The sequence below is a fragment of the Chlorocebus sabaeus genome, chromosome 27 (genome assembly GCF_047675955.1).
Source record: "Chlorocebus sabaeus isolate Y175 chromosome 27, mChlSab1.0.hap1, whole genome shotgun sequence".
NCBI classification, from domain to species: Eukaryota; Metazoa; Chordata; class Mammalia; order Primates; family Cercopithecidae; genus Chlorocebus; species Chlorocebus sabaeus.
In genome coordinates, this window is record NC_132930.1 from 49,054,823 (window position 1) to 49,079,223 (window position 24,401).

General features: G+C 51.4%; 1 protein-coding gene across 1 annotated transcript in view; it reads right to left on the minus strand.

Moving 5' to 3' along the window:
* Positions 1 to 24,401, minus strand: part of PCGF3 (polycomb group ring finger 3) — a 62,021-nt gene continuing 37,620 nt past the window's right edge. Inside the window, exons 8-11 of the mRNA XM_008018196.3 lie at positions 23,739 to 23,827; positions 9,374 to 9,511; positions 5,352 to 5,432; positions 1 to 4,084 (exon numbers count right to left, since the gene is read on the minus strand). Of these exons, the coding sequence (XP_008016387.2) occupies positions 4,037 to 4,084; positions 5,352 to 5,432; positions 9,374 to 9,511; positions 23,739 to 23,827 (356 nt within the window). The 3' untranslated portion in view covers positions 1 to 4,036. The remainder of the gene's footprint in view (positions 4,085 to 5,351; positions 5,433 to 9,373; positions 9,512 to 23,738; positions 23,828 to 24,401) is intronic.

Genomic DNA, 24,401 nt, shown 5'->3' on the forward strand with positions numbered 1-24,401 from the left:
TTAAGCTTTTCTTTTGCTTTTATTACAAGCATATAATATTAATTGGCAAAACACTGAATACAAGCTTCACTATCATAAAATCAAAACATTTAAGCAATATTCCAAAAAAGATTTGACAAAAACTAGCCACCAAGAGTACAAAAATTACACACCAACACAAAGCATAAAAAATGTAAACTTTCAAATTAAACAGTCAAAAACATGTATCTGCGTGATCACCTCCACACCTCAACTGCCTTCGTCTGCCGCACGCTGCTGGTAAAGGCTGGGTGGCTGCACCGTCGTCCCCTAACCCAACATTGTTTTCGTCTGGGAAAATGCGTCTGATAGCCAATTAAGCCATGGGAGTGGACATTTACACGGAGGCTACGCACATCTCAGGGGACGCTCAAACTGCAGTTCGTTCCTCAGACGCACTATTGGGTGCGAAGGACACCTGGAGGGTGAGGGAGACCTCGGCGCGTTCCTGCGGGGCCTTGGCCACGTGGCCATCGCCCGCACCCTGTCCCCTGCCTAGCAGGGGACACAATATTTGTACAGATTATGGTATCATTTGAATGATTTTCTAATCTACTTATCTCAATTTATTTATTTAAATGTCAAGGCAGAGAAAGATATTGATCATGTTAAGGTCACGTGATGTGGTGGCGCAGTAATGACTTCCTGAGGAAACAGAGAATTGGATGTTTTGTGATTTAGCTATGTGCACTAAACTTATTTTCCATGTTTTGAGAGCACATTAAACATTCACGTACAATGTGGGAACAGGCTGGCTCATACCCAGAACGTCCAACCCAATGCCACCCTTTGAATCACTGTGAATGCCGTTCTGTTGCCATTCAGAGAAAACAAGCAAGGCTGCAAAGCCCGGGGGTGCAGGCAGCTGCAGTGTTTGGGCCAGGGCAGCTCTGCTCTTGTGGTCTGAGGCCACATGGCCCCGCCTCGGGGCGGCCTGGCCACAAGCACGTGGGGTCCAAAGCACCAGGACCCAGGCAGGACCGAGGTGGCCCCACAGCGTGGCCCGAGGCATCACAGGCTGACAGGCACTCACATACAACCCCAATAACAGCATTCTCACAATAATAACAATGAAAAAGGAAAAACCAAAAGCTGAATGTATATATTTTGGAATTCCATCTATGTTCCCTTTCAATTTAGCAGAATAAATGCTACATTACAATTTAAACAGATGTCTAATAAATGTGTGTTGGAACCTATTGCACAAAAGCATAAAAAATGCTCTTCATCCACATAAAACAAAAACATACAAATTAAAAGCTACTCAAAGTAAAAAGAAGCTTGCAAAACATCTCACAATTTCATTTTATATGCCTGTAAATAAAGCTGGACCACTGAAACCAAACAATTGGATGGGAAAATATGATAGAAGGCTTAAAATAGAATAAATAATTTTATAAAGTTAAGTTTTCTTTTTTAACCCCCCAAATCTTAAATTCAATATTATATATTCTATTTGAATTTTCTATTTCCATGAAAACTGCATTGGTGAGACCGTATTCCGGGTAATTAGCCCCACTGCTGTTGAAAACGACGCATAAGGTGATTTAACAGCATTTGTTTTACCAGCATAAATAGTTGTGAAAACTTCTTCACAGTAACTCCATCTGTTTAAAAAAAAAAAAAAAAACAAAACCACTTAATAGAATCCAATCATTAACCGATCCTGGCTTTCATGCTGGAAAAAATGAAATTCAGCCTTTTTCTGTGAAATGAGAGCTTGACAGAAAGGAAAGAAGGCCGCCCAGAGGCTCCACGGACGGCGGGGCCATTGCACTCCAGCCTCCAACGACTAAGGCTGCAAGGTCAGACGAGAGGCAGAGGCCCCAGGGCCGAGTCCTGTAGTGAAGACTGTCTGCACGATGAACTCCTAGAAAAATAGGGACTTCTGCTGCTGAGGTTTTGTCAGGTTAATGCGGTTACAAAAGCAGGGTCACCACCGGCTGGAGACATCAACACGGGCTCCACTCACCCGTCTCTCTGTGTATTTAAATATATCAGCTTAGCACCATAGCAAAGTCAAGTGATTTCAAAGATAGCTACAAAGTTACAAATATATATTATGACATTATTACAATGATATTCAGTTTAATCTGAACTGTGATTTAATTTTATTTTAATTTGGAGGCTTGTAACTGTTTAATCCTTTCTTATTCCGCCACACAGGAAAATGCCTAAGTTCTCATGTTACACTTAAAACTGCACTGTGATAACACACGGTTGTACAGAATGCTTCAGCAGTATGTATATTTTGAGGTAGACAGGTAATATTTATTCATACACAGCTACTCATAGACCCTTATACAGTGACTCTAGAAAATGATTTGGATGAACAGCAAGCTTAGGTAACTGAGTAACTCAAACCATCCTGGGAGTTGATGGGCTTAAAGAAAGAGGTGAATTTTGACCAATTCCTAACAAAGAACTTGCTTTTGTTTTAAAAGGCCTTACACTGACAATCACTCAGATGGAATTAATATGCATGTTTTCCTCATCCCTAAGATGAGGTCTCTTGAGCTGCTTTTTACCTAAAGGAAGCAGAAGATAACAGCGAAATTCAAGAAAAAAATGTCCAAGGTGGATGGCTTCTTGGAAAGCCTGAGTGGTGGCCAGGGACCACCTGGGCTCCCAGGGAGCGGAGGGAGGAGGGATTCAGTTCCACAGGAAATAAATGGGAACAGCCTGGCGGAGAAGACAACGACAACTGCAGGACAACACCTCAATCGCTCCAGGAAACAGCCCTTGCTCCTCCTCCTGGCCTTTCCACACTTCCAAGTTACTGTTTTAAAGGAAAAAAAAATGTGTGTGTGCTGGCAGTTTATTCTCTAATGTGACAAAAACATGACCATCCAGGAGGAGAGGGGCTGACACTGCAACCAACTGAGGCTGAAACACAGCTTCAGCTGAAATGCAGCATCTGCAGAGTGGGGGTCACCTTCCCTCCGAGCCCTTCAGCTGCTCACCCTGTCCCTGCAGCTCAGAAAAACGCCCTTCACAGTAATGGGCCGAGGAGCACAACAAGCTCCTCCCACCAGCAAAGGGGAAGGGGAGGCCTTGGACAGAGGGGGCAGTGAGTGCATCTGGGCATGAGCCCGAAGCAACCACCAGCCAATCCTGCCCACGGACGCCAGGAGAGCTCTGATCCCAACCACCACCACCTCTCCCTTCAGCAAAAAACGGGGAAAGAAAACGTAGGAAACCAAATGGCGACACTCAACAATTTGTGCCATTTTTAATACAAGTGATTTTTAAAAATAAGAATTGTTCTGCAAACCAGCACTGAGCTGGTCACATGGCCTCTGGTCTACCTGCTGAGCGTGTCAGAAACCGCAATGTGGAGTCTGGGGTCCTGTTTCCAGGGCTGGGTGTGTCAGCCCCAGTGAGAGTGAGCCCCAAGTGAAAGGTGAACCAGTCAGGGAGCTGCTGTCGTGTTTCATAAGGTGGGAAATTGAATACAATGGTCAAATCATAATGTTAATGGAAACCTCTTTTGATTTGCTTTTAAATTAATTTTTCATATAACTTCTAAATCTTCAAGAAGCTAAAGGCAACATAAATATTGTCATTCACCATGAAGATATTTTTTCAATAACTTAGGAAGGATTCAATAAAAGTCCAACTATTATTTGAGGCTTATCATGAAACCTAATTCATAAACTAAACTGAAGTGAATTCAGATTTTCAAGACCTGGAAAGCAAGCAGAGGGAGCTCATGTCAGAAGGTGACTCAGAACCGTGTTGCCTGCGAGAATCACTCTCGCCTGCGAGGCTGAAGCACAGGGTGGGGGGTTGGGGAGAGGACGATCGGCTCTGGGAGACTGTGAAGTGTTTTCATCCTCTGTAAACGTGGTGCTGGTAGTGTCTTGTTGAGTGTGAATTCTCTCTCATACAAAAGTTATAAATATTCTCTATTCAGAAGTCTGGTCCACATGACACCCAGAGGCAACGTTCTTAAGCGCGGTGGCCGGGAGCACCCAGGGGTGCAAGGGCCCAGTCTGCAGGTGCTGTGCGGCGCCATTCACAGCAAGTCCATCTTGGGTCTGTAGTGCAGCAGGAGTGGCGCCTTCTGGAAGACACAAGAACACAGCGCTTGCTTAGCAGGGGTGGAGGCGACGAGACAGACTTACTTCATCGGGAAGGGCACTGAGGAATCGCGTCCCGTGAGACACAGTCCACACGGCGGACTACATAGAGACCCTTCTGTTCTGAGCAATGTCGAGATGCCAGTGGGGGAGACAGGCTGGGAAGACATGTGCCCTCTCCCCTGGCCCCAGGTGACCCAGTGACCACTGTGCACATCGTGGTGGCCACCTTTACCTGATGTGGCCCTGGCCACCACTCCCTTGCCCCCTTCTCCCTCAAACCCTCTGGCCCAGCCCCAGGCCAGCCTTGGCTCCTTACCCCCTCTCCCCAGGCAGCAGCACCAGCTGAGGTGGGAGAATTCCACCATTGGTTTCCTGCTTCAGAGGGGCCCAAAGGCCCCAGGGGACCCTCTGCTCATGGCACTCATGGCCTCGGCAGTTTCCCACCAGGGCTTGTGCCCCTCAGAGCTCAGCTGGCGCCTTCCAAGCTGGCTCTGGGGTTGATGATTTCAGGAAGACCAGAACTGTGTTTCATAACCATCTCTGTAGCTGAGTCATCACTTTTTTTTTTTTTGATACGGAGTCTTGATCTGTCGCTCAGGCTGGAGTGCAGTGGCATGATCTCAGCTCACTGCAAGGTGTGCAAGCTCCACCTATCAGGTTCATACCATTCTCCTGCCTCAGCCTCCTGAGTAGTTGGGACTACAGGCGCCTGCCACCATGCCCAGCTAATTTTTTGTATTTTTAGTACAGATGGGATTTCACTGTGTTAGCCAGGATGGTCTCAGTCTTCTGACCTTGTGATCTGCCCACCTCGGCCTCCCAAAGTACTGGGATTACAGGCATGAGCCACTGTGCCTGGCCAGAGTCATCACTTTTAAGCTTTTAGATAAGAGATGCAGGGCCAGGCGTGGTGGCTCACGCCTGTAATCCCAGCACTTTGGGAGGCTGAGGCAGGCGGATCATGAGGTCAGGAGATCGAGACCATGGTGAAACCCCATCTCTACTAAAAAATACACAAAATTAGCCAGGTGCAGTGGCAGGCACCTATAGTCCCAGCTACTGGGGAAGCTGAGGCAGGAGAATGGCATGAACCCGGGAGGCGGAGCTTGCAGTGAACCGAGATGGTGCCACAGCACTCCAGCCTGGGTGACAGAGCAAGGTTCTGTCTCAAAAAAAAAAAAAAAAGAGATGCACAGCAAAGTCACTGCCATTCAGAGCAGACTCTGAAAATCAAATCACGTGTCTCACCTTGAATCTCCACCTCGTGACAACAACGAACTTGAGCGTGTGGTCCTTGCCCAGGATCTCCTCATTGCATAAAATGTCCAGCTGGGGGAGAAGCAGGTTTGATTAGAAGCGGGGAGGTGCTCAATCCATGCTGACATGGCCACCTCAATGTTGGTGCGAAATCTGCAGCCCTTCCCCAATCATGCAAGAATGTGGCTAGAGACGGGGGTGGTGGTTCACGTATTCCTCCATCCCTACCTCACAGCCTAGACACGGGGTGTGGTTCACGTATTCCTTCATTCCTACCTCACAGCCTAGAGATGGGATGTGACTCACGTATTCCTCTGCTCCTACCTCACAGCCTAGAGACGGGATGTGGTTCAGGTATTCCTCTATCCCTACCTCACACCCTAGAGACAGGGTGTGGTTCACGCATTCTTTCATTCCTACCTCACAGCCTAGAGACAGGCTGTGACTCACGTATTCCTCTGCTCCTACCTCACAGCCTAGAGACGGGATGTGGTTGATGTATTCCTCCATCCCTACCTCACAGCCTAGAGACGGGATGTGGTTCATGTATTCCTCCATCCCTACCTCACAGCCTAGAGACAGGGTGTGGTTCATGTATTCCTCTGTCCCTACTTCACACCTAAATGGAAATCCAGTGCAACATATAAGCTATGACAGGGCAGGCCTGTGCCAGTTAGGGGGATGACATTTCTGCAGGGGGTGCAGGCGCAGGGACTAGCTCCTTGCGGTTGTGGGCTCCCATTCCACCCCCACCTGGCCTGCAGCTGCCCTGTACCCTTTTTCTCTTGACGCCCAGGCCCCATCACACCCCGTCTACCAAACCTGCTGTTCTGAGAAATGGGAAGAGGTGGTTTGCAGACCCATGAGCAGCCCGGACAGCTCCGGAATCGGGCACCTTGGTTCCCCAGGTGGCACAAGCACCTGAGAGGCCCACAGGGCTGATGTGTTTCCCTCCCCATACCACCCAGGCCCAGTCCACACCAGCCTCCTCCCACGGCTGCAGCCTCCAGGGGCACCTCTCCCCACAGGCCTTACCTTGGGTCCAGGCTGTCCCTCCCTCTCACCACAGTGCAAAAAGGCACTGGGCTCCCCAGTCTTTTAAAAAAATTAAACAGACTTTTTAAACAACAATTTAAGGTTCACAGCAAAATTGAGAGGAAGGTACAGGGAGTTCCCGTCCCCCTTGGCCACCCCCCAACCAACACCCTGCATGGTAGCACATTAGTCACCACCCAGGAACCTGCACTGACGTCACCTCTAGAGTCCAGAGCTGATGTCAGATTGCCCTAGTGGCAAAGCCACAGGTGGACAAACAGCAGCATCGCTGCCCAGGAGCCCTGTGCCTATCCACTCCTACTACCCTCCCCAAGCCCCTGCAGCCTCCAGATGGTTCTGCATTTTCCAGTGCGCCATGCTGCAGAGCTGGAGTCGCACAGCCTGCAGCCTTTTCAGAGGGGCTTCTCTACTTAGTAACAGACACTTGATTTTTCTCCCCCATGCCTGCTCCTGGCCTGACTGCTCGTTTCTTTTCAGTGGTGGATAATATTCCAGTATGGACGCACAACAGTTTATTTACCCACTCATCTACTGAAGGCCATCTTGGTTGCTTCCAAGTTTTGGTAATTATGAAGAAAGCTGATATCAACATCCGGGTGCAGTTTTTTGTGTGGGCAGGAGATTTCGTTTAAACAACAGGGGGCATGGCTGCTGGATGGTTTGCCAAGAGTGTGCTTTGTGTTGTCAGCAGCTGCCAAGCTGTTCTACACAGGGGTTGCAGGTTCTGCTTCCCACAGGAATGAACCTGCGTTCCCCGCATCTCCGGAGTGGAGTGTGTTGTCAGTGCTTGGGATTATGGCAGTTCTACAAGGTGCACGTGGTGCCATGTGGTTTTACTTGCGTTTCCCTGATTATGTAGACAGTTCTTCAGATTCCTTTCTGGGGAAGACGTGAAGCAGCCCCATCTGTCTGAGTGGCTGGGTTGGGGGGCTGAGAGGCACAGTCACCGCAGCAACAGCGAAAACCTCACACTCTTCCCTGGAGGAACCAGCCCTGTGCTGGGAAATGGCTGACCTCTTCCCCACCCCCTGCAGCCCCACTGCCCCCGTGGCTTCCCGCTCCACCTCCACATGAAAATCCAAGGACTTCCTTGGCCTGCTCGGTCCCCAGCTACCATCCATCTTTTCTGTTTCGCTACACAGAAAAGCAAACAAAACAACTGAAACTTAGCAAAAAGACTTTCCCCATTTCCTCCTCTCCCTTCCCCCAGTGTCCTGACTTTTCTCCATGGGCTCCAGGCAGCCCATGCTCACTGAGTCTCCCCAACCCCAGTGTGCTGTCTGTATCCCCTGCCAACATGCGGGACACTCAAGGCTGGCACTGGCCCCCCACGATCTGACACAGCCTCTGCTCTGTGTCACCACAGCAGCTACGCCTGTTCCGAGACACCACGCCCCCCCTCCTCTGCCAACCGAGCAGCCGTAGGCCTGCAGTCATTCCTGACCCCTTCCTTTTCTCTGCATCGCCACCCAAATACATCGGCAACTTATTGTGGCTTTCTCTGAATTAGTCTCCCACGGCTACCGTGGAAATTAGCACAATGAGGGTGGTGGCTTCAAACAATAGAAATGTACTCAGTTCCAGAGTCCATAAGAGTCACGCTCCCTCTGCAGGCTCCCAGGGAGAAGCACAGTCCATTCCGTGTTGCTGCCACAGCATGCCACACACTGGGTGATTTATGAAGAACCCAGTTCTTCATAACCCAGAACTTCGGCACAGTTCTGGGAGCTGCGGCATTCAAGGTCACCACGTTGCCACTTGTGAAGGCCTTCTGCTGCGTCCGCACGTTGGGGAAGAAGAGGGAGAACCCATGCTGGCCAGTCCTTTCACAGCAGCATCGATCCGTGCATGGGGCAGGGCCCTCGGTCTGAGTGCCTCCCCCAGGCCCTAACTCCCAGCACTGCCCCACTGGGGATGGAATTTCCAACATATGAATCTGGGGGATGCCTTCGGACCACAGCAGGGGAGCCTGCCCTGGCTTCCAGCTGCTGGTGGCCCAGGCGCTCCCTGGCTCGCCTCAAGGCTGCCTCCCTCCAGCCTCCAATCCGTCCTCCGCTCTGTCCTCACCAGGGCCTCCTGTCCCATCTTGAGTCTTCCTCTGCCTCACTTGTCATGGGATTTAGGCTCCACCCAGATATTCCAGGATTATTTCATCTCAAAATCCTTCACTCAATTATATCTACAAAGATCTTTTTCCAAATAAGGTCCCATTTGTAGGCTCTGGGGGGAGGACATGGCTTATCTTCTGGGGCCACCGCTGAGCCCACTGCTGCTCCAGAGAGCATCTCAAGTCTGTCCACTTCTCCACCCTGACTGCCCCCACCACAGTCCTCCTCTTCTGTGACTCCTGGTGCTGGCCTCTCCTGTGTCCGTTTCTGCACAGCCTGAGCAATTTTCAAAAACGACACCTCAGACCCATGCTCCTGCCCACAGCCGCCAGCGCCTTCTCTCTCCACGCAGAGCTGGACCCTGCTGGCGCCTGCATCTCCGTGGTGTCACCGCCTTGGGGGCTCACAGGGACCCACACTGGCATGTTCGTGATGCACCCGCTGCCAAGGCCACCTCACGCCAGTATTCCTTCATCTCCTTACGCACCACAGCCTGGAAGGGTCCTCCCTCTCTCCATCCGCCCATGTCTCCCCTTGTGAAATTAAAGCACAGAATTTCTCGTTGCGAGGAAAACCTTTACCGTATTTTAAAACAATCTCATCATCCCCGCCCTAGTTCTCTCTTCCACTCACAGTGGCGTTCCACGTTCCCTGTCTCTGGGCATCCTACAACCCTCAGGGCCATCTCCTATCCCGCTCCCTGGTGGAGCAGGGAAAACTGATTTTTTTCTGACTAAAATCTCCAAAGTTGTTAAAAACAAAACGAAACTAAGCAAAGAATCTTAGAAGTGTCACTTTTACAAATAAGAGAGGACTTGTTATGGTTTCTACTTAGGGATCAACTGTTACCTCGTTAAAGGACGAAAGGTTGAGTTTTTTGGCGATGAACTTCTTTAGATGCAAGACGGTCGCCTGGGCGGAGCAGCGGATCCACTTCCGCTTCAGTCCCCGCAGTTTGCTGCTGTTACACTCCAGGCAGATGCTCACCTGCAGGAAAGGACGCTGGTGAGAACGCAGCAGAAAGGCTCCCCTGGACGGTTCTGGAGGCTTCCTTAGACATATTTCACTAATTCCTCAATCTAGGACTGCTGACCTTTTTGAGATCAGACATCTGCTTTGACTTCAACAGTGCAGAAAAATAATCTTACATACCTTATCTGAAAACCTGTTTATCATCTGCTTGCCATTTTGTGAACTATCACCTCACCCCGTTAATTCTGTGTGTTATTAACATAATATTTGAGAGTTAATTCCAGAGTTACTTATCCACCACAGGCACTGAGTTCTTGGTCTCCAGCTAAGTTTGTCCGGACAAACACAGGGCAAAGAAGAGTGGGTGGCTCTGTGTCTGCGAATGCACTCGGGGAGACAGCAACGACTGCAGGAAGACAGTAGGGAGAAGGCTTGAGCAGAGCCTCAGGTGGAAGGTCACAGCTGCCTTCCAGGTGACCAGCAGCTTGGCAGGAGACCCGCAGGATAAAAAGTGACTGAAGGGGATTGTGGAGTCCCAGCAGCCACAGGGTCCCAGTGGGTGCAAAAAGGAATCTGCCCAGGACCAGGCTCAGGACGAGTCTTCACCCGAGGGCCTGGCTGCTCGGCCCCCAAGATATGCCTGACAAGGAAGGGCGACGCTCACGGCAAACACTTCTAAAGGTGGAGCCGCAACAAACAGCACAGTTAGGCCCTAAAAATGCAGTGGAAGGATGACCAGGGGGTTAACTGAAATATATATGTCTAAAATTACAAAAGATACAAAAGGGGTACAGACAGGCAGGTGTTGAAGGTAATCAGACACAATTTCTAAAAATAAAAACACTGACAGAAACTAACATCTCAGTGGATGGCTGAACCACAGATTCATCTCAGCTGAGGAGAGATTAATGTCCTAAAAAAAAAAATCACTGGAGGAAGTTACCCATAAGGAGTAGAGACAAACACACCAATTAAAACAATAAAAGGAAGGCTAAGAGAAAGGGGGGAAGACGGGAGCCCCAGAGGAAAGAACAGAAAGGAAAGGAAGTGTTAAGAAACAGTGACTAAGGATTTCCTACAACAGTGAAGGGCAGATCCTCAGTTTCAGGAAGCAAAATAATCCAAAATAAAAGAAATAAAAAGAAATACACACCCCGACATGGTGCAGTGACTGAGCACAGCCCATTACAGGCCCCCACAAGAGCCACTAAGAGAAGTGGATTCCGTGCAAAGAGCAAGAAAGAGATCCTTGCTCCAGGGTGAGGATGGAGTGAGGGGCTGCCTGCAAGCATCACAGGAGAGGGGCAGCACGGGGAGAAAGACCTAGAGTTCGGAGGGAGAAGAACACAGGAGAGGAGCCGCGCGGGGAGAAAGACCCGGAGTCCAGAGGCAGAAGAACTCAGGAAAGGAAGAACTCGGGAGAGGGGCAGCGAAGGTAGAGAGACCTGGAGTTTGGCGGAAGAAGTGAGAAGCGGGAGAAAGGGCGTGCCCAGTGAGAGCGGCGGTAGGGGTGCTTGTGCGGGGAGGGGCACAAACTTACAGTAACTTTGGACTTGTTTTTTTTTTATTTAGACAGAGTCTCCCTCTGTCGCCAGGCTGGAGTGCAGTGACTCGATCTCAGCTCACTGCAACCTCTGCCTCCTGGGTTCAAGCGATTCTCCTGCCTCAGCCTCCCATAGCTGGGACTACAGGTGCCTGCCACCATGCCCGGCTAATTTTTTCTATTTTAGTAGAGATGGGGTTTCACCATGTTGGCCAGGATGGTCTCGATCTCCTGACCTCGTGATCTGCCCGCCTCGGCCTCCCAAAGTGCTGGGATTACAGGCGTGAGCCATCGCGCCCAGCCCACTTTGGACTTTTAAAAATGTAAATAGTTTAAACATTTTGTAACCACTAGTAAAACAGAAGTAGAGCTTATACCTTGCAAACTAGGGGAAGAAAGAAAGAGATTAAAGTTAGTAATTCACTTAACAGGGAGGAAGAAAGCATAGGAAAAAACTGACGAAAAGAGCAAAATAAAAAAATAAAGCAGGAACCAACTCAGATCCTCCATGGAAAAATCGTGGAATGTGTAAGGTAATGTGCCAGCTAAAAAAGTTTCTGATTTTTTTCTTTTTTTTTGAGACGGAGTCTCGCTCTGTCGCCCAGGCTGGAGTGCAGTGGCGCGATCTCGGCTCACTGCAAGCTCCGCCTCCCGGGTTCACGCCATTCTCCTGCCTCAGCCTCCCGAGTAGCTGGGACTACAGGCGCCCGCCACCTCGCCCGGCTAGTTTTTTGTAATTTTTTTAGTAGAGACGGGGTTTCACCGGTTAGCCAGGATGGTCTCGATCTCCTGACCTCGTGATCCGCCCGTCTCGGCCTCCCAAAGTGCTGGGATTACAGGCTTGAGCCACCGCGCCCGGCCAAAAGTTTCTGATTTTTTAAAAAACCTAACTCTATGTTGTAAACAGTGTCACATTTAAGACACTTTAAGAACAGAAATACCACACAAGTATTAACCAACAGAAAGCTGGCATAGCTAGATTAGTATTAGTCAAGCAGACTTTAAGAAACAGAGCTTAATGAGGAAGAAGCCCCCTAAAGACAAGAAACGTTTCTATACAGGAACACAGCTGGTGACAAAAGCACGCCAACAGAATGGCCATGGTGGGCTTCACGTCTCTGTAAGCAGCGGACGTGCCCTGCCCTCAACAGGCAGCCGCCGTCTCAGGCTCAGGGAACAGGCGCGCCAGGCACGCACGCACAAGTCTGAGGCAGCAGGGTCTGCAGTGTGTGGGGCCCACAGGGCAGCAGGAAGGGGCTGCACCGATGAATGCCGGCCTGCATGCACCTGAGGGAAAACGCAGACACATACGGGCGGGGGCGGGGTCGGGGTCAGGGGTGGGGGGGACTGTGGAAGGAAAACAAGAAAATGTTTACATTTTTTCAGATTTGCATACATACAGGAGGTAATCACACAGTGGTTCTCTATAAGTCACTACAGACAGTGACAGAGATGAGAACAAAATTAAACCTTTTCTATAATATTAATCTTAGGACTAAACCAATGTATTACCTATTTAAATACACTTTAAGTTACAAGCACACTTCTAATTTTTAGGCTTTATTATGGCACAGTTTACACACCTCTTTTATGTATATAATGCAATAATTTTCTGTAAATTCACAGACTTTCTCGATGATCGCCATGGCAGTCTGGGATGGTTTCTATCACCTCAGAACCCCTCGTCAGGCCCTTCTGCAATTTGACCCTGCTGGGGGAGTGGGGTGGGGAGTGAGTGTTTAATGGGGGCAGAGCTTCAGTTTGGGAAGATAAAAAGGCTCTGGAGATGATGGTGGTGGTGGCTGTACAACATTGGGTTTGTACCCAAGGCCACTGAACCACACACCTGAAAATCGTTAAAATGGCATATTTTATGTGCATTTAACACAATTTAGAAAGCTGGTTAAAAAAAAAAAAAAAGTGAAAATTTAAAAATTCTTTTAATAAGAACCAAATTATGCAGCTGGAAAGTAAAGGAATGTTCAACTCTAAAGTTTAGAAAAGAGCCGGGTGCAGTGGCTCACACCTGTAATCCCAGCACCTCGGGAGGCTGAGGCGGCTGGATCATTTGAGGTCAGGAGTTCGAGACCAGCTGGGCCAACATAGTGAAATCCTGTCCATAATAAAAATACAAAAATTAGACGGGCATGGTGGCGTGTGCCTGTAATCCCAGCTACTCAGGAGGCAGAGGTGGGAGACTCACTTGAACCAGGGAGGCAGAGGTTGCAGTGAGCCGAGGTTGCGCCCCCACACTCCATCCTGGAATACAGAGTAAGACTTCGTCTTAAAAAAAAACCCCAAAAAACAAAAAAAACAAAGGCTGGGTGTGGTGGCTCATGCCTGTAATCCCAGTATTTTGAGAGGCCAAGGCAGGTGGATCACCTGAGGTTGGGAGTTCAAGACTAGCCTGATCAACACGGAGAAACCCTGTCTCTACTAAAAATACAAAAAATTAGCCGGATGTGGTGGCGTGCGCCTGTAATCCCAGCTACTCTGGAAGGCTGAGACAAGAGAATAGCTTGAATCCAGCAGGCGGAGGTTGCGGTGAGCCGAGATCGCGCCTTGCACACCAGCCTGGGCAACAAGAGTGAAACTCCATCTCAAAAAAAAAAAAAAAAGGACAATTCTTAAGAAGAAAAATGAGGGGGACCTACTCTCCCAGAAGACCACAGCTTAATGGTAAAATAAATCATTGCAATTCAGTTAAGTTCCTTGTTGTTTTGGCACAACGGGAGACAAGAGACCAGCAGAACAGAGCAGAGAGCCCGGGGGGGACCTGACAGTGTGGAAACCTGGCAAACTTGAACCCACCTCGTCCATTCTACACACAAGGTCAACTGTAGGGACTTACAACCCAACTTGAAAAAGCAAACCTTTCAAATATGTTACAAGACAATGTAGAAGAATGTATTTATGACCTTAGAATGGGGAAACATTTTTAAGATACAAAAGAAAATACCGAGAAATTTAATTATGTCAAATTTTACAACTGCGGATGATGGTTGAAGAAAGCCAACAGCCACAGAAGGAAAGACGATCGCTGCAGTGAGCGCGGGGCGGTGAGGGGAGAGGCAGCCCTGCAGCTCACGTGAGGAAAAGTCAGGCTGCCCAGGACAGAGACGGGCAAAGAACAAGGAAGCAACTCACACGCAGAGGAGCCCAGAGACGTGCGATGAGCCGCTGGACACCCCACACACAGGAGACTGATCAGAAATAACAGAGATAGGCCGGGCGCGGTGGCTCAAGCCTGTAATCCCAGCACTTAGGGAGGCCGAGACGGGCGGATCACGAGGTCAGGAGATCGAGACCATCCTGGCTAACACGGTGAAACCCCGTCTCTACTAAAAATACAAAAAACTAGCTGGGCGAGGTGGCGGGCGCCTGTAGTCCCAGCTACTCGGGAGGCTGAGGTAGGAGAATGGTGTAAACCCGGGAGGCGGAGCTTGCAGTGAGCTGAGATCCGGCCACTGCACTCCAGCCCGGGCTACAGAGCAAGACTCTGTCTCAAAAAACAAACAAAAAAAAAAACAGAACAGAGATACCGTGGAACACACCTGCCCAGGGGGACAGGTGCAATGTCTTAGAAGAGTGATGGGCCGGTCACCACCTAAAAGTCTCCAATATTAGAACAAATGGGAAATTAAGTGTAAAAACGTCACCGCGTACCAACACGTGCCACGCACACACTGTGCACACACCGTGCGCTCTGTGACACCACGCGGCCCTGTGTGTACACGGCAGTCACCATCAAGCGGTTACGTTACACACCTCGAAATGCAACTTTGATTGTAAAGAGGGCACTACAGAAGGACCTGTCGCTTTCTATGCCTACCCATCGGCCTGCCTGGCAACACTGAGCTCCTTATCCACCTGGAAATGAAAAAGAGCCCAAGATCTGGCATCTGCATCTGGGTCACCAGCGAGTCCTATAGGCTCCCTCCCTTTTTTTTGGGGGGCGGGGAGAGAGTCTCGCTCTGTCGTCCAGGCTGGAGTGCAGTGACTCGATCTCAGCTCACTGCAACCTCTGCCTCCTGGGTTCAAGCGATTCTCCTGCCTCAGCCTCCCGAGTAGCTGGGACTACAGGCGCCCACCACCTCGCCCGGCTAATTTTTTTTTTTTTTTTTGTATTTTTAGTGGAGACGGGGCTTCACCGTGTTAGCCAGGATGATCTTGATCTCCTGACCTCGCGATCTGCCCACCTTGGCCTCCCAAAGTGCTGGGATTACAGGCTTGAGCTACCGCGCCCGGCCGCTCCCTCCCTTTTAAATACGCCCCAAACCCAGCGCTGCACACGCATCGCCACCTGCCTGGGCCTCCGGCTCCGACGCCTGCCTGGTCTCCACATGGCCATCCTGGCCACGCAGGCCGCTCACTGCAGAGCAGCTGGCTTTATCTGGGGATAAAGCCACGCCCGGCTGCATCCCACAGCACACCCTGACCTCACATTCCATCTGCCTCATCTCCCTCCTCTGGGTGAACAGTAAGTTCTCACCATGGGCCCCCAAGGTCCCCAACCTCACCTCCAGCCTTAGCTCGTTCACTCTGCCCCGAACTCACTGCCCATGGCACGTGGGGCAGCTTGGCACCCGTTCCCAGCTCACTACCCCCTGCCTCACCTCTGCAGTCCAGGAGACGCTCTTTCCACCCTCCGCCCCTTCCACGTCCGGGGGTCTGGCTTGGATGCATGGGCTCTCTGCTCCCCACCAGCCAACCCTCGCCACGCTGGCTGTGAGGTCCCTGCAGGCAGAGCCCACTTCCAGCAGCCGTGCAGCAGGAGCAGGTGTCCGGCTCTCGGGTGCGAAGTCCCAGGAGCCCAAGGGTGCGGACAGGAGCTGGCAGGCCAGGAAGGCAGAACTCGGAGGAGTGAAAACAAACCACATTTCCAACTCCACATACAGGAGCCACTGGAGCCTCTAGAGGGCGGGAGGGGCCCCACACCAGGCCCCCAGCCTGTTCAGGGCACAGGAGCCATTTCCCGTTTCTGGTGCTGGGACACCACACCCACCACGTCACAGGTCCAGTAAAGGTTTCCTAACTCCGTACGAGTGAAGACGAGCACAGACCACACCAGCTCCGCAGCCCCACTGGGGTCTGTGGGTGCCAGGACCACCAAAGACAGACGCGACTCCTCCCAGGACCCAGAAGGCCCCTGAAGTCCACTGGGCAGCTGCTCGCTCCAAGGGAAGCTGAATGTAGGGTTTGTAGGAGGTCAGAGTCTCACTCTCGTTGCCCAGGCTGGAGTGCAGTGCCTTGATCTCAGCTCACTGCAACCTCTGCCTCTCAGGTTCAAGCAATTCCACTGCCTCAGCCTCCCGAGTAGCTGGGAATACAGGCGCCCATCACCACACCCAGCTAATTTTTTGTATTTTAGTAGAGATGGGGTTTCACCTTGTTGCCCAGGCTGGTCTCAAACTCCTGAGCTTAGGCAACCTGCCTGCCTCGGCCTCCCAAAGTACCGGGATTACAGGCATGATGAGCCACCACGCCTGGCCCAGAGTGTTCTTTTTTTTTTTTTTTTTTGAGATGGAGTCTCGTTCTGTCGCCCAGGTTGAAGTGCAGTGGCACAATCTCGGCTCACTGCAAGCTCCGCCTCCCGGGTTCACGCCATTTCCTGCCTCAGCCTCCGAGTACAGGTGCCCGCCACCACGCCCAGCTAATTTTTTGTATTTTTAGTAGAGACGGGGTTTCACCATGTTGGCCAGGATGGTCTCGATCTCCTGACCTCATGATCCACCCACCTCGGCCTCCCAAAGTGCTGGGACTACAGGCGTGAGCCACCGTGCCCGGCCAAGAGTCTTCTTAAACGTTAAATTCTAGGCTGGGTACGGTGGCTCAACCTGTGGTCCCTACTCGGGAGGCTGAGGTGGGAGAATCGCTTGAGCCCAGGAGGTCGAGGCTGCAGGGAGCTGAGATTGCGCTACTATACTCCAGCCTAGTCAAGAAAGTGAGATCCTATCTCAGAAAAATAAAAAAGACTTTAAAGTTCCGCTCTAATTTCCTTACCATTCGCTCCGGGGCTTCTCAGCTCTGGGAGAGAAGCTGCCCACGCCCTCTCCTGGGCCACCTGGCAGCTCAGGTGTGTGAGCCATCAGGGCCCAGAGGGGCCTCCAGTGAGGGCTGGGATCTGGCTCCCACTATCCAGGTGACTGAGCTAATCTCAAACACAAACCTTTGTGGCTCAACAGAGGACAAAGCCTACTGAGGTGAGAGGAAAGAGTTTCATCAGGGACATGTTCAGAAGAGCCCCAGACAGACGGGCACCAGGAGGGGACTGGCAATCCCGAGGCTCTGAAAACGAAGATGGGCGGGGGCCGAGCGTCTGGATCGGACAGAGACCTGAAGGGGGTGGGAATCTCTGGGGTTGCGCTGACGGGGTCACGGCCACGTGCCGGCCCCTCCTGTCTGCTCAGCCTCAGTCTGGTGGGAAGACCCCGGGGGCCTGGAACCGGAGGAGGAGGCTGCATGCACAGGGGTCGAAGTCCATGTAGAGCTCCTGTATCCCCAAGACTGCACCACACCCCACCCCCAAGTCCTGGTGGACACTCAGGACCCCAGCTCAGGGCAGCAGGCCCAGCCCCTACCTCACTCCTTATCCACAAACCCCACCCTTGGCTGCCCAGTCCCCGGAGGCCTCAGGATGCCCATGCAAAGCCAGGCTCTGGAAGCGGTGGCTGTGGGGGAAGGAGCAGAACAGCTGCAGGCCACACATCCATGAAACCCGCCGGCTGCTCCCGAAGAAGTCAGGCTCCAGAAAGGAGAGTTCTGGAATTAAACAGACCGATGGCTTACACTTAAAAACAGATGAGAGCGAAGAACAGCTGTGAAGCAAATGAGTCACCTGAGGCTTCTGGCGGTGAAAGGAATGGGGTCACACAGAGAAGGTGGCAGACGCAGGGACTGCAGGAGGCAGAACTGAGAGGAGAAAGAACGACCAGGGACCTCAGGAGGGAACAGCAAGGGCAGCGGAAGAGGCGGCTTCCGCCAATTTCCGAACTCCCAAGGTCAAGTGTGGGAAGTGCCATTCACCTGTGCAGGGGGAACGTCTTCCAGGAGGATCCCCGTCCCCTCCCTCGTAAAACAGAAAGAACGGCCTCGTCAAGTATTTTGGTTTTGAAGACGTCGTGAGTAAAGAAACCCGACAGGCTTTTGCGCTGCTCAGCGATGACTAAACTTGCCTCCCTCAGGAAGATTTGGAGGAGCCACCGGTCCCTGGAGGCCTGTGCCTTGAGGCTGAGTGCCCACCAGCGGTGGGTGGGGGCGAGGGGGCCTGCGCCCATTCGATGATGGAGAAACCAGCGGTGGGTGGGAGCGAGGGGGCCTGAGCCCGTTCGATGATGGAGAAACCAGCGGTGGGTGGGAGCGAGGGGGCCTGCGCCCATTTGATGATGGAGAAACCAGCGGTGGGTGGGAGCGAGGGGGCCTGAGCCCGTTCGATGATGGAGAAACCAGCGGTGGGTGGGAGCGAGGGGGCATGAGCCCATTCGATGATGGAGAAACCAGCGGTGGGTGGGGGCGAGGGGGCCTGCGCCCGTTCGATGATGGAGAAACCAGCGGTGGGTGGGGGCGAGGGGGCCTGCGCCCGTTCGATGATGGAGAAACCAGCGGTGGGTGGGAGCGAGGGGGCATGAGCCCGTTCGATGATGGAGAAACCAGCGGTGGGTGGGGGCGAGGGGGCCTGCGCCCGTTCGATGATGGAGAAGAGGTCGGCTGTGAAGCCAGCATGGCCGGCTGATGCCACCCTGAGCCTCGGCTGCTCCGAGTTGGCTGCTGAACAAACCTAGAGCTGGAGCCCAGCCAGGGGTCGGAGGGGCCAGAGCCTCCAGGCACAGGCACAGCATCCACACCCTCATGCCCTTCGGAGGGGCCACCGGGGAGGGCACAAGGCTGGGAGCAGAGACATGGGCCTGGGCGGCGGGTGTTTCCCTCATCTGTGTGTGTGTGTGTTCTTTTTAAATGCTTAGTATGAAAAGTACATAATTTAATCAGGTCATCCGAATGACTGAGAAGGGTTTAAGAGTTAAGAGAAGAAACGACTGTCACTGGTGTGAGGGGGACAACACAGAGCCCGTGACTGGCAGGAGCTTAGGGGCCACTGCGCTGGGCTCGGAAGTGACATGAGGACGTGGCAAAGCACAAATCCAAACACAGCAGGAAGACACCAGAAACGCCCAGAAAACCCACGCAACCTCTGGTTAAGTCTAAATAACTATAATGTCACATCAAAACTTCAGTAAGATGAGGAAGCGATTCCTAGAATAAAATTAGTGTGAAATAAAATTTTAAAATTACCAAAAACAATCTGGAACAAACCCTCAGATGACTGCCAAGTTTTGAAAGACGGGGATCAGGAACTCATCACAAAAGTTACAGATGCAGATAATCCCACAAACGGACACGGAATCCAAGTTTAAGAGCAGCCACAAGAAGAACAGAAAGAGAATGCAAAATTTCCAAACCATCAGAGCAGAGAAAGAAGACAGCAAAACCTGATCCAGGCCCTCAAGGGTAGAGAGGGGAAGAAGATGTGTTTTCTCACAACAAAGACAACGGGTTAAACTCCCCTATCAAAGATAACCTGAGATGGGTGTAAAAAAGCAAAGCAAAAGCCTCCGTAACACACCTGAGACAAATGACAGGGAGGGTGGAAGCAGAGCCCAACAGCAACAGTAGCGATATTAGTACAAGAGAAAGGGGGGTTAGAGCAAAAACACACTGAACAGGAAAAAAAGAAAACAAAGAATCCACACTGGCAAAAGGTGCAAGTCATCAAAACTATATAAGAACCACCAGTCTGCACACCCAGCAGCACGGCTCCTAAGCATCACTGCGAGGTTACAGAGCAACAGAGAAAACAGGAATCTAAAGGGGTGCGTCAACAAGAAAAACCACCGAACTTGAATGTCGGAGTTAACAATCTCCCAGGATGCCTGCTTGCTTCTCATTCATTCAACGTAACACCTCAAGGTGCCTCACAAGTAGGAAATCATTTAATCTTCCTAAAAACCTCGAGGCAATCTCATCACCACCTCACACCACAGACACAGAAACCGAGGCAGAGGTAGGTCACTTGTGAAGGCCACGCCCTGGCTAAAGGCAGAGCAGGAAGTGGACAACTGGCCCCCGGGGTCTGCTTGTTTACCCACTACACCAACCAGCAAACTCAGCCAAAGGAAAATCACCCCAGGACCCTTGGAAAATCTGTACCCAACTGAACAAGAAAGAAGATCTCAATCCCCCAAGGTGGAGGTCCGCGCAGACAATACTCCCTGACCGCTTGGGAAGGAGACTAGAAAGGAGAGTGGATGGAACCCAAAAAGGCCATGCTACTCGAATACTTCAGAACAAACTTCTCGATTAAAAAGGAACTCTGGGATGGGCACAGTGGCTCAAGCCTGTAATCCCAGCACTTTGGGAGGCCGAGACGGGCGGATCCCGAGGTCAGGAGATCGAGACCATCCTGACTAACATGGTGAAACCCTGTCTCTACTAAAAAAATACAAAAAACTAGCTGGGCGAGGTGGCGGGCGCCTGTAGTCCCAGTTACTCGGGAGGCAGAGACAGGAGAATGGCGTGAACCTGGGAGGCGGAGCTTGCAGTGAGCTGAGATCCGGCCACTGCACTCCAGCCTGGGCGACAGAGCGAGACTCCGTCTCAAAAAAAAAAAAAAAGGAACTCTGATGAAATTACAGCTTCTTTAGAAATGAATGCCAGTGAAAATATTACTCATAAAAGTCTGCAGGGAGAAGCCAGGAGCACACAAGAAACACGCAGCCAGAAATGCACTTACAAAGACTGGGCAGGCATGCGAGTTCATGCCTGGAATCCTGGCACTGTGGGAGACTGAGGCAGGCAGACTGCTTGAGCCCAGGAGTTCAGACCGGCCTAGGCCACACAGCAAGACTCCATTGCTACAAAAAATTTACAAAGTTAACTGGTGTGGTGTGCCAACAGTGTCTGCTACTCTGGAGGCTTGGGCAGGAGCCCAGGAGGCGGAGAGTGCAGGGAGCTGTGATTATACCACTGCACTCCAGGCTGGATGAGACAGCCAGATCCTGTCTCAAAGAACAACAAGACTTTTTTTTTTTTTTTTTTTTTTTTTGAGATGGAGTCTCGCTCTGTCGCCCAGGCTGGAGTGCAGTGGCGTGATCTCTGCTCACTGCAAGCTCCGCCTCCCGGGTTCATGTCATTCTCCTGCCTCAGCTTCCCGAGTAGCTGGGACTACAGGTGTGAGCCACTGTGCCCGGCCAATTTTTTTGTATTTTTAGTAGAGACGGGATTTCATCATGTTAACCAGGATGTCTTGATCTCCTAACCTCATGGTCTACCTGTCTCAGCCTCCTAAAGTGCTGGGATTACAGGCGTGAGCTACCGCACCTGGCCAACAAAAGACTTTTAACTCAAGATGTCAGAAAAAAAAAAATGTTTTAAGAAAATTCAGCAAGGCTGGGCATGGGGGCTCATGCCTGTAATCCCAGCACTTTGGGAGGCCGAGGTGGGTAGATCACGAGGTCAGGAGTTCAAGACCAGCCTGGCCAACATGGTGAAACCCCATCTCTACTAAAAATATAAAAATTAGCTGGGCGTGGCAGGGCGTGCCTGTAATCCCAGCTACTTAGGAGGCTGAGGCAGGAGAATCGCTTGAACCCAGGAGGCGGAGGTTGCAGTGAGCCAAGATTGTGCCACTGTACTCCAGCCTGGTGACAGAGTGAGACTCTGTCTCAAAAAAGAAAAAAGAAAATTCAATAGGGCGTGGTCGCTCATGCCTGTAATTCTAGCACTTTGGGAGGCCGAGGCGGGCAGATTACCTGAGGTCGGGAGTTCAAGACCAACCTGACCAACATGCAGAAACCCCGTCTCTACTAAAAATACAAAATTAGCCGGGCGTAGTGGCCCACGCCTGTAATCCCAGCTACTCATGAGGTTGAGGCAGGAAAATCACTTGAACATGGGAGGCAAAGGTTGCAGTGAGCCGAGATTGTGCCATTGCACTCCAGCCTGGGCAACAAGAGCAAAATTTCATCTCAAGAAAGAAAAAAAGAAAATTCAATGTTTGATCAATTAAAAAAAAATTGGCTCTTTTGAAAGCAACAAATAAATCTTTAGCACATCAAGGATCAAAAGAAAAGGTAAATATTAGTAAAAATAAGCACTGATATAAATTTAAAACTGCAAAACAGAGATTAAACTGGAGGAGGACATCACACACAGCTTCACATCGATCCGTGGAAAACCACACCAGAGGAAAGGGGAGCAGCAGCCTGCACCCCTCTGGAACACCAGCCCACCCAGCAGACCCCAAAACCGAATTTCCACAAGATCCCAGGAGGCTCCTCACCACGGGGGAACTGCTCTAAGGACAAGTAACTAACAAAGGCCAACCAGGAAAGACCCAGGGCCTCAGCGCAGACAAGACCAACGCCACAGAGAGAGCAGCGTAGTTCCAGAAGAGCCGCCAAGCCACCAACAGAGGAAGCATCAGGCACGTAAACACCAGGAACCAAGCATGGCAGTGAAACCAGGGGTCATTAAAGAAGAAGGCGATTTCCTCTCTTCCTGCCCCTCCGGACCCCTTCTCTGAACTGGCTGCTCTTCTCCACTGACCCAAAAGGCAACGCCATCACATCCCACGTTGGACACACGTGTCTATATCTGTAATGCTCACTGAACCTTTTAAACAATGCATAAGTATAAACTAAAAAGTTAAGGTCCCATTACTCAGCCGGGCGCAGTGGCTCACGCCTGTAATCTCAGCACTTTGGGAGGCTGAGGCAGGCAGGTCACCTGAGGTCAGGAGTTCAAGACCAGCCTGGCCAGTGTGGTGAAATTCTGTCTCTACTAAAAATACAAAAGTTAGCCAGGCGTGGTGACAGGCGCCTATAGTCCCAGCTACTCAGGATGCTGAGGCAGGAGAATCGCTTGAACCCAGGAAGCACAGGCTGCAGTGAGCCAAGATGGTGCCACTGCACTCCAGCCTGGCAGACAAGAGCAAAACTCCACCCCCCCAAAAAAAGTTCTCTAGACGTGGGTATGGAATTTCACTAAATTCTTTTACTGCATGTCTGTGACCACGTAGTTTTTCTGTCTTCATCTGGTAATACAGTAAATGACACACGGACACACGAAGAGGCCTTTGACGTTCACTCTCACTTTCAACACACTGCCGGGCTTTGCCTTCTTTCACATAACATTCACAGACGTACAGAGACGTGCCCGGGGGAAAAGGCACACAACTCGGGCCACGGGGCTGAGAGACCAGAGCCGGCCGCTGACCTGCCATGCTTTACCCTAAGCACATGTTCCTCTGGTAATTTTAAAAAAAGAAAAACGAAGAAGTCGGGAGGAAGAAAACTGCAGCCCTTGGGTGCTGGGCATCACTTCATCCTGAGGGAAGGTTTCTGGTGTGAGCCCTCCCTCGGTGCTCCTGGCACTGCACTATTACAGGAAGACTAATACAGGAGCGTCCTGGAGCCCCGGGGCCCCACCTACCTGCTCAGGGTCCCTGGGGAGCACTAACACAGAAGCCCTGGGGCCCCGCCCACCTGCTCAGGGTCCCTGGGGAGCAATAATACAGAAGCCCTGGGGGCCTACCTACCTGCTCAAGGCTCCCTGGGGAGCACTAATACAGAAGCCCCGGGGCCCCGCCCACCTGCTCATGGTTCCAAATACAGGAGCATCCGGAAGCCCCGGGGCCCCGCCCACCTGCTCGTCGCTGCGGTGGTAGTCGTTGTCCTCCTCCGGCTTCTCCTCCGCGGCCTCTTTGTTTGAACTGTCGTCTGCTTTGGTTTCACCTTTTAGCACAAACAGAACATAGTGCACCATGAAATCCAAACTGTCAAGCCATTTAAAAAACTCCACTGTGCTCCAAATGCCGTCAAAAATTCATTCCATTAGGAGACTCTGGACCCCCGGAGCAGAGTAAGAGTCAAAGGAAAGCCGTCTGCAAAGCGTCTGCAGGGGTCTCCCCGGGAGGCAGAATGGACGCGTGGGTCTGTGAGTGCAGGCGTGGGGAGCACAGAAGACAGGGACGGGGCAGCCGGAGCCAGTGTGGGACACAGACATGCTTCGCACCCACCTGGCCAGGCCCGCCCAGAGCTGCTCAGGGCTGACCCCATCAGCCCTCCATCTGAAAGCCTTCTGCTAAAAATCCACTATTCTAACACTGCATTTAAAATGAAAACTTCCCCTCAGGTAAAACGGTTCTGATAGGACTGCTTGGTTCCCAGACACGCTTCCTAAGGACCCCTCACGGCTGCGCTTCCTGGGACCCCCAAAGCCGTGGGAGTGACAGAGCCAGGCCCCTCTTATCCCTCCAACCGTCACAGATACACAGAGGAGCCTAAACATTTCTTAAGAGTTTGTGTG